This window comes from Pomacea canaliculata, linkage group LG8 (assembly GCF_003073045.1).
Source record: "Pomacea canaliculata isolate SZHN2017 linkage group LG8, ASM307304v1, whole genome shotgun sequence".
NCBI lineage: Eukaryota > Metazoa > Mollusca > Gastropoda > Architaenioglossa > Ampullariidae > Pomacea > Pomacea canaliculata.
Window position 1 is genome coordinate 7348183 of NC_037597.1, and position 13010 is coordinate 7361192.

The following is a 13010-nucleotide window of genomic DNA, read 5'->3' on the forward strand; positions in this document are numbered from 1 at the left end:
GAATGAAATTTAATTTATCAAGTACAACAGCATTAGAAATCGGCAGTCCATAACATTCTAAAACAAAGTACAGAGATAACTAATACAGCTGACATGTCCGATATAGAGCATTGGGGGTGGCCGCCTTCAAAAGAAGGGTTTGTTTTAAAGTGTTATTGTGAGCAAATTCACTTTGCACAATAAATTTGGTAAGTGAACGCCATCATGTGCTCATTTGTTGTCCATTCCATTATCACTAGGTTTGTTGTGTAGTCACCTGATGTAGCCTTTTGGTATTTAACGGGCCGACCGCATAGCTTAGAATTTTGAGACTGGCATACAAAAAGAAAACTTTGCCCACCCCTGCTCTAGTAGCATACTAATCTTTTTCCATCCTGAACTGAGGGAGAATCAGGGATTGGAATGTCCCCCTTTGCAGCCCTTGATCCTCCTATACTGGGCAAGATGAAAATATGACTTAACGTTTTGCTTGGAACAAATACATGGACATAAGTGTACACATCCATACATGGGCACATGCACAGACACATTATCCCAAAGGATCCAAAACAAAAATCATAACCCATTGCAATGAGCCAATAACATGGTCATCATGCATGTATCCAAGTTTTATGTATTGTTACTCTATATCACATTAAAACTTCACTTTTTTCCCCCCACAAAGTGAAAGCTAATCTAGTTTTTTAAAATGCAGTTTTATTGGCCAACCCATCTCATTCACTCAAAAAAGCAAATTTAAAAAAAGCAACACTGACATAACTAGGATTACTAAAGAAGGTATATATACAGTGAAATATACAATGCTTTCATTATTTCTTTAAAATAATGAAACCTTTTTTTTTTTGGCATAACCAGTGTGAGGTACTCTTATGCTCATATTTAAATATCCTGTTAAAATTCTCAGGAAACCTACAATGTATACAACAATGAGATCATTCTGAGTTAAAACTCTCAGAAGTAGAGCACACACTGAACAGGGTCAAACAGTTTCAAGGTTATCTGGGTCAGTGAATGCGACTGTCAAAATGTAGAAGATTCCTGGAAAAGGAACAAGTGCAATAAGCGGAGCATGGAAGCTTGGGTTTTCCATCCTGGTTAGAGCAATGATGCCATAGGCATGCAACAGCCAATGGCCAATGAGTATCATCAGGTGACGGGGACTAGTCATACAAATCTTCAGCAGGGGCTTCATTGACTGAAAGTAAAAGCCATTTTAATTCCTCTGAAATATAACTAAATCATCTTTACTCAATTCTTAAAAGAAAAATCTGAAGGTAATTGATCATTATTCTCCACTACTTTTACTGAATAACTAGCACTAGTACTGTTTCCTTTTGTATAACTTTTGGTAACTGAACATAAGAATTGCCCATTGAGACTAACAAAACTGGTCATTTGTCAAGGGTACAATGAATATGGTTTTGAGAGAAAAGCCAACTAAAATACAATGCATGCCTTTTGAAAATACTGTTTTGGAAAAATTTAAGTTAAAAATTCAGAAAGAGCAACACTTCCAGAATTATTTTCCCTGATCATGGCGTCATAAAAATGCAAAGTTATCACACTTCTTCACATACACAAGCTTGCACCCACCCTACCATCCCCACCCCAAAATTACTATTTCATATTTAAATATTTTAGATATTCTCTTTTCTAAAATTTGTTAAGCCATATTTTGCAAAATAAAGTTATTAAAAGAATGGTAGACTTAAGACAGCAAAGAAAGTAAAATTTGCTTACACTTTCACCCATGGATGCAAAATGCACTGCACTTGACACCACTGATACAACCAAAATGATGTATGCAAATGAGTAGTCTGCAAAGGAAAACATTTATTTGTAGTAGACTTCTTCTGTCTTTATGTTAATGTCTCCAACACCATTCATAAGCTTTCTGATTGCACACAAGATGGGGATTGTTCTATGACAAAGTGAAAAGTGCAATTTAAAACAAACCTTGCTCTCTAAAAATATTTCCTCCTCTCCATCAAACTTTGTCACAAAATCTTTAAAGAAAGAGGTTCATATGTGTGATCACGTGCTTTATAAATTATTATTTTATCATTAATTAGACCTCTTATTTTTTCACAATGCATTCTCTTGACTAATGCCTACCTACTTCATATGTCATTAACAACACGCATACACATACACAAATTGTAGAGAATTGAAAAAGTCCTTACACAAAAGACCACCAAAGATGGCTTGAGTAATAACAAGAATTGGCAGGAAATACAGAGCAGCATAAACAGACTTTGAGCCACGATTCTCTACAAACTTTCTGATGACAGCTGGGCGCAGCAGTAGTAGAAACACAAGCGAGAAGGCATAATACATCATCACCATAGTGTACCTATACAACACAGAAGGAAAAACAGATCATTAAAAATGTCTTTGTGTTATACAGTTAGTGTTAATTCCATGCAAATGTAGGATTTATTTATGATCACAAACAGCATTCAAAACATTACATTGCCCAACTGAGCTTCAAAAAAGAAATAAAGCATATATGAAAATGACCATGTCTACAAGTACATAGGCTTGCTTTCACAAACTTATTTATTTTATACATTTTCTTCCATACAGTAGTGGCCCGGTGGCGCAACGGTTAGCGCTGTTAGCGCCTGTCATCAATACAGTGAAGGTTGGCTGCCCAGAGTTCATTTCTCATCTCGGGCACGCTGTTCTTTCTCTGCACGTGGCATCTGTTTACAGGGCTGGCTGCCTTGCCGTGATATAGCCTCAGTTGCTGACACGGCGTAAAACACCAAATCCCCCCCCCCCCTCCATACAGTAATGTCTGCGTAAAGTGAATTTCAGATGATCATTTTAGCAGATGTTATCCATAGGTAGGCTCACCTTTACAAATTTATGTCTACAAATGATTTTCATTTTTTTGTCAAACTTCAGTACTCACAAAGGATAAACAATCTCCTGCGTGCAGTGGAGCACATGGGTGTAGTTGGGGCTGGGATTGTAAAACATTGTGTACCAGTCTGACAAGTGCTGCACCTCACACGATCGGACCTCTAGTGATCCGACGGGCTCTGAGAGCACCAGAGTCACAAGTGCTGCCAGTCCACTCTCCACCAAAGCAGAGAAGTGCAGCAAGATGACAGACCTGAGAAGACAAATGCAAAAACAAAAAAAAGATTGGATAAATCTTTGGGACTAATTCTAAAGAAAAAATAGAATCAAGTACCAGGGCCTGACCAATTCTATACTTTCTTGGGGTGACTAATTTGGTTTTGGCAGTGGTCAAGTATTTTTTAGGATGAGTTGTGGTCAAATTGTCTTGGTTGGTTGGTTTGGTCACAGGTTAAGATGCTGACGATTTAAGTCTCCCATGAACATTTGTATGTCCATATGTCATGTCTTGAAATGTAAATACATGTTTTATCATCTGTCTTCACTTTCAAAAGTAATAATAACCTTTTTCAGACAAAAATATGCAATGTTTGCTAATTAGAGAATAAAATGTGTTTAACGTACCTGAATTTAATAAAGAAACAAATGCATCTGCAAGATACATCCCAAATAAAATCAAATGTTTACACTTTTTTCTTGAGACATGCTTTTATAAAAAAAACAATAAACTGTTACCTTTTTGCTCTAGTTTGATAGTCAATGAAAACCCAGTGTAGAACTAAAGAAAGAAGAGCCATAAATCCAAGGTAAAGGGCATCATAAAAGGTCAGACGATCATCACATTTGACACAGGTAGAAAAGTTGTCTGGCCGATACCCTCTGGGACATGCCTGTTGATTTAAATGATATGGTATTAGTACATTATATAAAGTAGAAATTTCTTCAATATCATGATACAGACACAAAAAAGTTAGCTTAAGATATGTTTTTTATTATTTTGGATAGCTTTTCTTTAATCTTTATAAGTAAACAAAAGTTATGTACATGAACTTCAGTGTAATATGATATAGTTATTACTCAAGACTAAAATTAATACTATGACTTCATAATTACTTTTTCAAATTTTTCAGCAAATGTCACTCCAGATAATTTGAAAAGCTATTTTCTCAATGGTCAATTTGCTGAAAAGCATCAGTATGTGTGGGAAATACCCAGTTGGCCATTTATCACTAGAAAACTGTTAGACTACAAGATGCACAGAAATTATGGCTGCAGACGAATAATGTTAAGATTTATAGCTTATTTAAATCATACCATCAGCCAAAGATTAATAAAATGAATATATTTATTTCTAAAATTAGCTTGCTGAAATACTCCAATGACAGTAACAGTCTCAAATATAATAATAAATCTTACACCACATGTATCGCTGTCTGGGAGCCGTCCACAGTAAAGACCAGGGCATCTCTGCATTTTCTCTAAGAAGAAGAACTATTGGGTAGCACATAAATGCAGCTAATGTGAAGATGTATTACAAATTATGATTTTTTCCTTTAGTTTTGATGATGCTAGCACACAAGAGACTGAAAAAAAGGCAGCAGTTCTACCAACCACATTACGGCATCACCTTCATACATGGAATTTACAAACATGTAGTAAATATGTACATTTTAAAAAATTATTTAAACCAAAAAAAAAAAAAAAGGAAATCATCATAACTTTAACAAATCTGTTATATTTGCTTAATCGTCATTCTCATATTTGTGAACGTGATGAAGAGTCACTGAAATTGGGAAGTACAATAAAATTTAAACATTACAAATAATTTGAAAATCGATTAGTATCCAAATACATAAGCTGTATTGCTTAATAACACGAATTAACTAAATTATGCTCACATTATACAAATGAATGTTATTATCTTCCACAAAGTGCTATGATTAATTGATATTACGGCATACTCTACATCAAATCTACTGTACACCACTACGGTAGTATGTAGATAAGAATGCTAAACGAGAACAAGTCTTACTTTCAAAAATTCCTTCACTGAAACTACAGCAACATGAAATTACGAGAACAGCAACTCCACACCATTGTCGAAGGCTTCCTACTCCACAATGAGCCATGATAGTTTCTTAATCGGTGTAATTTAAATAGTTCATTCTTTAGCACTGTTTGTCAATACTGAAACTTCTAAAATGAAGTTCCAAGTTTTTCTTTACTCTTTGTTGAAACAAACGATCACTCACAGTCGTTAACACTACGGACGTGGGATATTAGTCCGTGTTAACACTCGCTCATTATTTGGCGACCATGATGTTTACTAAGGGAGACGCTATTATGTATTGTTTGGTCGGCTTATTTAGTAGGAAAGTGCTTCATCGTTGAGGTGATTTCGCGTTATTGAGGGGGAGGGAGGAGTGGAGTACCAAACAAAAAGCCCCCGATGTCCAGTCCTGTGGATAGGTATCACTTATAAAGAGTGTGATGAGGCGAGATCTGAACCCTGAGTTTCTCCCTGCAATGGTGACAACGAAGCGAGTTTTACTTTTATTGTCTTCTTTATTGCAGTTTTATTTACATCACATGGCATTATATATTTTACAATCCGATTGTTCGACTTAATAACGTAAGTCTATATACACGAACTTGTAGATCTGCAAAATTTCGCGATCAACTGATTAGATACGATGAATTTAAATCCGTATACGGACCAACGTCGATCAAGAGAAATATCTTACTAAAGAATCACTGCAACTGGTTCAACTACCCGCAGCAAAAATACAATTTCATTTGGTCGAAGTCATATAATATCTTCTCTACAGACTCATATTTTTTTGTACAGTCTCGTCATAAACCGGTTTTTTTTTTGTTTTGTTTTTTTTTGTTTGTTTTTTTTTTGTCGGGAAGGGATCTATACAGATCGATCGAGGTGGAGCCAGAAATCAGATAACACTTTGAGTTGACACCACGATTTATATTCATCATCATCCATTCCCTGGCTGAGCTGCACGGCACGTTTCTAAATTAAACACTTTTAGAGCTTAAATGCATTTAGTTAAAAACGTTTTATAAAATTGTGACTCTTAAGCTATATATAGGTGATCACCCGTTATAAGCTGACCTGCCGCAATAAATTAATATATAAAGGTCTCGATCATTTGAACGCTTTACTTTATTTATTCATTCGATCGTCCCTTGACTGTTCCATTTATTATTATTATTATTGAGATCTTGGCCGATGGCAAGCAGGTCCTGCAATACCAAAGTGCACGACGACCAATTCACTTCTTTACCTTCGTAAATCAGGCCACCGCGGCATCGACTTCCAAGAAACCGAAGGACAGGGACGTCTTCGACATAATTGCGGGTTCATTAAACCAGACCAGACCAAGTAGGGGTTATTGACATATTACTTTTTTATATCATTGAAATACTGTTGAAGTACAGCCACAAAAAGTATATCGCAATTTCAATGTATATTTTAAAGCAGAAGTCCTCCCAACAGGACGACCACATGGTGTAAGCGTTTGTATTGTCTAAGCATGAGCATCCATCGTGGTCTGAGGGTTCAGGGAGGATTCGGATTGTTAAAAAAATGTGTCTGAGTAGCAGCCCCAGATCACGTGAGCTTGGTTCTATTCCCTCATTTCTGCTTGTCGATTGTATGGATTTACTGTTACCGTATATTCTTTTTCTTGTTCCTATTCGCCCCCAGTAGAGCATAGGGCCGCAACCACAACCCGCCATCGGACCCGGTTCTGGGCGTCCCTTTCCAGTTGGGACCATGTCATGCCAGCTGTCTCCGCCTCGCTGTGGACTGATCTCCTCCACGTCTGTCTGGGTCTCCCAACTTTGCGCCTCCCCTGTGGGTTCCAGCCCAAAGCTTGTCTTGTTAAATTGTCGACTGACTTTCGTAAGGTGTGACCGATCCAGCCCCACTTCTGCTTTTGATGGCAGGATTTTGGTTGGTTCTCTCCCACAGGTCTGTATTGGAGATCTTCTCGGGCCATCTGATGTTGAGGATGCGGCGCAGACATCTGTTGACGAATGTCTGCATCTTGTTGGTGATGGCAGTTGTCACACACCATGTCTCAGATCCATAAAGAAGGACTGACTTTACATTTGTATTAAAGATGCGGATCTTGGTGTGCTTTGCAGTTCCAGATAGGTCGTAGGGTGTGGAATGCAAGCCTGGCTTTATTTATTCGGCTTTTTACACCTTCATCTGTACCTCCATCTTTGTTGACTATGCTGCCAAGGTCAGACTCTGTAATACATTCTCCATGTAGTGGGGCGTTACCCTATATATCATTCGTCACTGCGTCTGTGATGCTTTTCATGTTTCTTTATCCTTGTGTATTTAGTTTCTTTTAATACAGCTGTACAGAATCAAAGCTCGGTACTACAGATCGTATAAAAACTGGAATTTACCACGAGCTTGAAGTTAGTGACAATCTATTTTCTTCTCAATAAAATAAGCAAACACATTGTGAAAAAGTGTTTGGAGTCTGTATAACATACATTTAGGATTATAAAGTTCTTAGAGGAGACAAAATCTGTCTTTGTGCGTTTTTTTTTTTATTCACAGTTGTGCAATAATAATAATAATAATAATAATAATAATAATAATAATAATAATAATAATAATAATAATAATAATAATAATAATAATAATAATAATAATAATAATAACAATAATGTACATTTTGAGATAAACCAGTGTGATGTTGGACGAATCGCACAAGTTATCATTTTAGGGGGAGTTATTTAAATGCTTGACCAAATATAGCAGGCTAATTTCTGAGGTATAATTTTGTATGGCCTGCGAATGATGTTATAAATATCAAAATGGCCCTTGACAGAAAAAGGGTTCCTCACCCCTGGTATAAAGGAACAACGTAGAGTGATAAAACACTTTTAGAAACTATGAGTATGATGTAAACGCTGCCTAATCTCACATAGAGATAAGTACCCAACAATATATACATTTTCTTTTCTTTCTTTCTCTCTCTCACAACACAAACATTGCATCGCCCTTACAAGTGTAGTTCAAATATATTCACTTGTACTCATAGAACATGATAAAGGGAATCTTGAAAAGATTTTTATCTGAAAATGGTAATGTGTCTAGCTAGGTAGGTGGTTAAGTTAGTCGTTGATGGGTGTGCAGTGGACGTAGGCATCTACCAGATCGAGTTGGGGGAGTCGTTTGTTCCTCTCCATCACCAACATGTACATCCTGTCAATTACACGAAAACGACGAAAGACGTTAAAAGCATGAGAAGCAAACTCTTCTCCTAAGAAAAAGCAAACTCTACTTCCATGACTAAGCAAACTTATAAAAAACAGCACATAGCACACAACCTAAAATATGATTATACATTGCAGCATACGACAAGAAAATTATCATATTTAATACTTTCTGTTGACAACTATGTTGACTGGTATAAGGAGTAAAGCTCGTGGATTATTTATGCGTTATTTAAATATTTAATCATAAGCGTGCGGTCCCTTTTTGTATCTCCACCCCCTTCTCACTTTCTGGCTAAGTTAAGAATAAACAAAAATTACCTCAGTAATTTGTCTATTCAGCAAAAGTAAACATCCGTTGTTGTATATGGTTTTCGATAGAAATTATGAAGGATACCATGACATCTGGTAAACGTTATCTTCTGCATTTAACAAATTATTCGAGAAGTCGTATCAAGATTAGCATTATCGTCTGCCAGTGCCAGCAACTGTATATAATAGCAAGGAGACCAGAAGCTTCGTTTTGAAGACTGACCCCATGAAGATAATTGCAAAGGCAACGGTTACAGCCATGGCAACAAAGGTAAGGCCTTTGTAGTGTCGAACTGTGGCGGAGTAGACGGCGTTGAAGATAGCTCCCCCGACAGCCAGGCACAGAGGCTCGGTGATGGCCTGGCTTGCAAACAGCGCACCTGCACATCCATGGGAAGATAATAATAAATGATGGTGTGATGATGATGATGATTAGGTGTGATGATGATTGATGATTAATGATTATGGCGATAATGATGATGATGATGATGATGATGATGATGATTAGGTGTGATGATGATGATTAATGATGATGGCGATGATGATGATGATGATGATGATGATGATGATGATGATGATGATGATGATAATATCATCATTATTAATAGTAGTAGTAGAAGACTTGTGCACCTTGTCTATCCGCTGGAGCTCTTTGAGACATAAGGGATTTGATTACACTCATTCCAAGAGAAGAGAACATGGCCATCGTGGGTGCTGCAGACACAGAAAGTAACAATGTAATTAATTACAGTTATCTAAGCTGGTAAAATTTCATCTGCACGTATCGGTTTATGGCGGGATATTTTCCCTAATTAGTTGTTGTGTGTTTGTTATGCTTACCAACATACAGCATCCATTCTTCATTAGCGAATGCCATTACGATAAGACCCGCCATCATGGACAACATTCCCGCCAGCCCCAGCACGTCTTCTCGCACCACCCGGCTCATGCAGATGAAGACCATCAAGCAGATTATCTTAGTGCCCACATCCTTGACAGCTCCAAAGGTGCCGATCCTGCTGGGCTCCCAGCAAAATGGCGTGTTCATCACGTACAGGGTGGTGATGATGGAAGCCGAGTCGTAGGGGGTGATGTACAAAATGAAAGCACACATTCCCAGACAAAACTCCAATCGTCTGTCTCTGGATGCCTCTGTCGGAGAAACCCCGTTGCTCGGCTCGACAGGCAGGGATCTGAGGAAATAGAAGCCGAACACGTGACGAATACCATCCTTCAATGAAGGCAGGTCCCGGAAGCTGCTGCATGTCCTGGGACACGACTCCTTCAGTAACAGCACCACAAACACGAGGGACCCTAAGAAGATCAAAGTGACCGTTAAGAAAGGATAGAAATAGCCAGCAGCTTCGATGAAGTAGCCGCTGCTCAGTTCGCCCACCAGGATGCCCATGCTGGCGACCATGCTAGTCAGCACCAAGCTCGAGGTGCGGTTCTTGCTGGCTGGCGTGTTGTCGGCGTTGTAGGCGTTGACAGCCATCAACAGCGAGAAGTAGTTGCCGCACAGGGCGTACACCACGATGCCAGGGAACATCCAGTCGAGGCTGAGCGTGAGCTTCACCACCAGCGTCTCACCGGCGCATCGGCACAGCAGGCCGATAATAGGAGCGATGAAAAGCATGCGCCGGCCCAGGTAGTCGCTGTAGGTGCCGATCAAGAGGTTGACGACGACGGCGGGCAGTGACGACGCCAGCGTGAACTGTAGCATCTTCAGTGCGGCCTGAGATTGAGCTTCTTGAAGCAGGGGATGCTCCAGGCTTTTGTTCTCGCGACACGGGTGCCTACAGATTGAAGAAAACGACTGCGAATAAGCAAGGGGTAGCTTTTAATTTGGCAAAGGTATACAACTTTTACTTCCAATCTAAAATTAGTAATCAGCTCATGTTGTGGAAAAATGACAGATGTAGCCACGGAATGTGTGCAACCATCGTCTCGATCCATATAGTACAATTTATATATTTTATTATTAAATATTTATAATTGTATTTTTAAGTCGAGGGTATAGTTAACTAGTTTCCTAGAAGTTATTTAAAAAAATTAAAAGAACAAACTTACTCATGACGACGAGTTTCATTTTCACCGACTAAGTCCGTGGTGATCCTGGTATATACATATTGTTGTACACAAAGGTTGTGCATAGAATCCGCTATTGTGAACATAAAAATCAAGAGGTTTGATATCGATAGGTTCTTCCATGCGATCCTTTTTTCTTTACCGGGGTTGGATTGAAACAGCAGAGGAAGGCGTTCTTTTGAAGTCATTGCTGAAACAAAGATCAGCCGGAAATCTTTCAAGAATAGTGACTGAGTAAGACAAATGTCTGACTTAAAGATAATAAAGAAATAAAAGGTCCAGGAATGCATGAAGAAAGGGATAATTTGATCGTGTTCTTTCTTTTGACAAAGTCTCAAACCTAGAGGCCTCAAACTTTTGACCAAAGATACGGATTACTTTGGTTTCATCGCCACTTACTCAAGTTCCTATTCGTTCAGGGTTGAGTTAAATATGCATAATGCAGTTAAATGCCTCTAAACTGATTGAGACTGGTAGTTGCTGCCACAAACCACAATCTGTGTGTGATGGGCTTATTTAGGAAAAGTAGAATAAATGTCACCAAAGAAGTCTGATTGTTTCTTTAGGTAACCAGATTCAAGCCAAGTGTCACTGAACTGGTCTTTGAGCTCCATGGTGCTTGCAGCTTTAATCATTTTCAGTAAACTTAATTAAGCTCTTCCTTTTCTGGCAATATTCTGTGGACATGACACAATGAAGGTATAAACCACACACTTACACACAAGGCATGTGTGACAACGTGGTCTTTGTGTGTGTGGAGGAGGAGGTGGTTGACTTCTAATCCCATCGTTTGTCCGATTCTCACAAGATGTCACAGTAATATTCGTTTCATTTTCGGGAAGGCTATGTTTGGTAGTGTACATTTCTCAGGAACAAGATTATTTTATGTTTATTGTATATATATTTACATAAACTATAGTATATAAAATATATAAATTTGGCTGCCATGAGAAATGTGAATGTAATCTCTCGACTATCGTAGAATCTGACTTTAAAAATGACAGCTATACTTTTCAGACAGTTTAAATTTTCTTATATCCTACAATAGATTATACATCACTGTACAAAGATAAGTTTTGTGGCGAAGACATTAACCCACAATCTTAAAAATACTCCTCAAACTTTCCTTGCCTGTGCAGCGTCATATCCGTTACCCACTGATGTATTTTCCACAATGTCTTTGTTCCCAAAATAAATAAAAGCGAAACTTCCTTGTAAAGTGTTTTCTGTGCTGCAACATGAAACTTTATTAATGATTCTGTTGAGTGTATTATGTCCGAGGGGCGTCCCCTGTGTGTACTACACATCAAATGGTTTACATTACACACAAAGACACGTGCATAGTCTATCATCTATTCAAAGCATGTCACGCAAGAGTGAACGTTGTCCTGACAAGGAATGTGACAGGAAAATAACTATGGTCACAGATCAATTCTCCTCTCCATTAATTAAAATAGTTTTAAACACAGGAACAACTATTTTAAAGCTTCTTGCTGGCATTCTTCTTATTTTCCTATTCCTTCACCCATTGCTCATTGTTCTCTCTGAATGTCGCTGGAAAAAATCGTTGTATCGTCTTTATTTAGGACCTTGTGTCTAGATAATTAATTTTATCTCGACTTTGCAGCGAAATTCTGTCAGCCACACACACAGAGGGTGCTCTCGCTTGAAGGACGAGTGATTGAGCTTCAAGATCAAAGGTCACAAAATCGCGGGTACAGGTTACCCAGGGTGCTTGCATCCGAGCTTCAACGACTGGCGCGTAGGGATCTACTTTTTTACGCGAAAGTTGATTTTAAGTAGGTGTAAACAGTCTTTATCGGGTATAAACTGTAGCTTCCCTCAAGCCTCACGTCACTTTAGTATAGCTTTGTCCCCACATAAGCAAAACGACAATGATGTCAAAGTATAAATTATATCATGTAAAATAATTTTCGTTTATGAATATATTGATATTATGCAACGCTCAAAAAAGAAGAAAAAAAATCTGCTTGTCAAGGTTAAAAATAAGTTAAATGTTGAATTGTAAAGAAAATAAAAATGTTAGCATATAGCAATCTATTATATAATATTGTAATAAAAAAACTCACTTCTAGTAGAAGCTAGGTGTGCTGTGCACAAAGGAATACCAAACTACAGCCTTAGACTTCCCACGTCGACCAAAAAGGAAGTAGAAAGACCAGGAAGGAAATTACGCTGTTGATAAGATAAACTGTTTCGAAAGAGGAAAATATTTCATTATCACTCAACAACAGAAAAAAATTAGCTGTTGACATTTTCTCGTTTTAACCCTAGTTTCCGAATAAAATTACAGCTGTCACAGAAGTTTCTGCTCCCCTGAAGTCTGGGTGTCACGAATGTGTGCATTACCGTTCCGTCCCTAGAAGTGGACATAAATTTGAGAGCAGGAAAGAAGCATTCTCACATTTTCAATGTGAAAATGGATTTGAGAAGGTTCATGCAAGATTGTTGCATAATGGATCACA

General features: G+C 38.1%; 2 protein-coding genes across 3 annotated transcripts; both read right to left on the minus strand.

Annotated features, from left to right (window-relative positions):
• Positions 1-679: 679 nt before the first annotated feature.
• LOC112570555 (JNK1/MAPK8-associated membrane protein-like) lies at positions 680-5212 on the minus strand. Its single transcript, XM_025249066.1, has 7 exons — positions 4901-5212; positions 4285-4346; positions 3604-3758; positions 2918-3121; positions 2184-2353; positions 1741-1817; positions 680-1195 (listed from the first exon to the last, which is right to left on the minus strand). Exons 1-7 carry the CDS (start codon positions 4995-4997, stop codon positions 980-982), a joined length of 981 nt encoding a protein of 326 aa, XP_025104851.1. The 5' UTR covers positions 4998-5212; the 3' UTR covers positions 680-979.
• Positions 5213-7546: 2334 nt separating this feature from the next.
• LOC112571343 (solute carrier family 46 member 3-like) lies at positions 7547-12773 on the minus strand. Of its 2 annotated transcripts, none has more exons than XM_025250272.1 (6): positions 12615-12773; positions 10507-10714; positions 9277-10232; positions 9067-9150; positions 8660-8816; positions 7547-8113 (listed from the first exon to the last, which is right to left on the minus strand). In XM_025250272.1, the coding sequence occupies exons 2-6, from the start codon at positions 10710-10712 to the stop codon at positions 8023-8025; spliced, it is 1494 nt and encodes a 497-aa protein (XP_025106057.1). In that variant the 5' UTR covers positions 10713-10714; positions 12615-12773; the 3' UTR covers positions 7547-8022. The 2 variants fall into 2 exon arrangements, with proteins under 2 accessions (XP_025106057.1, XP_025106059.1); XM_025250274.1 differs by lacking the exon at positions 12615-12773 and adding an exon at positions 11624-11674.
• Positions 12774-13010: the final 237 nt, after the last annotated feature.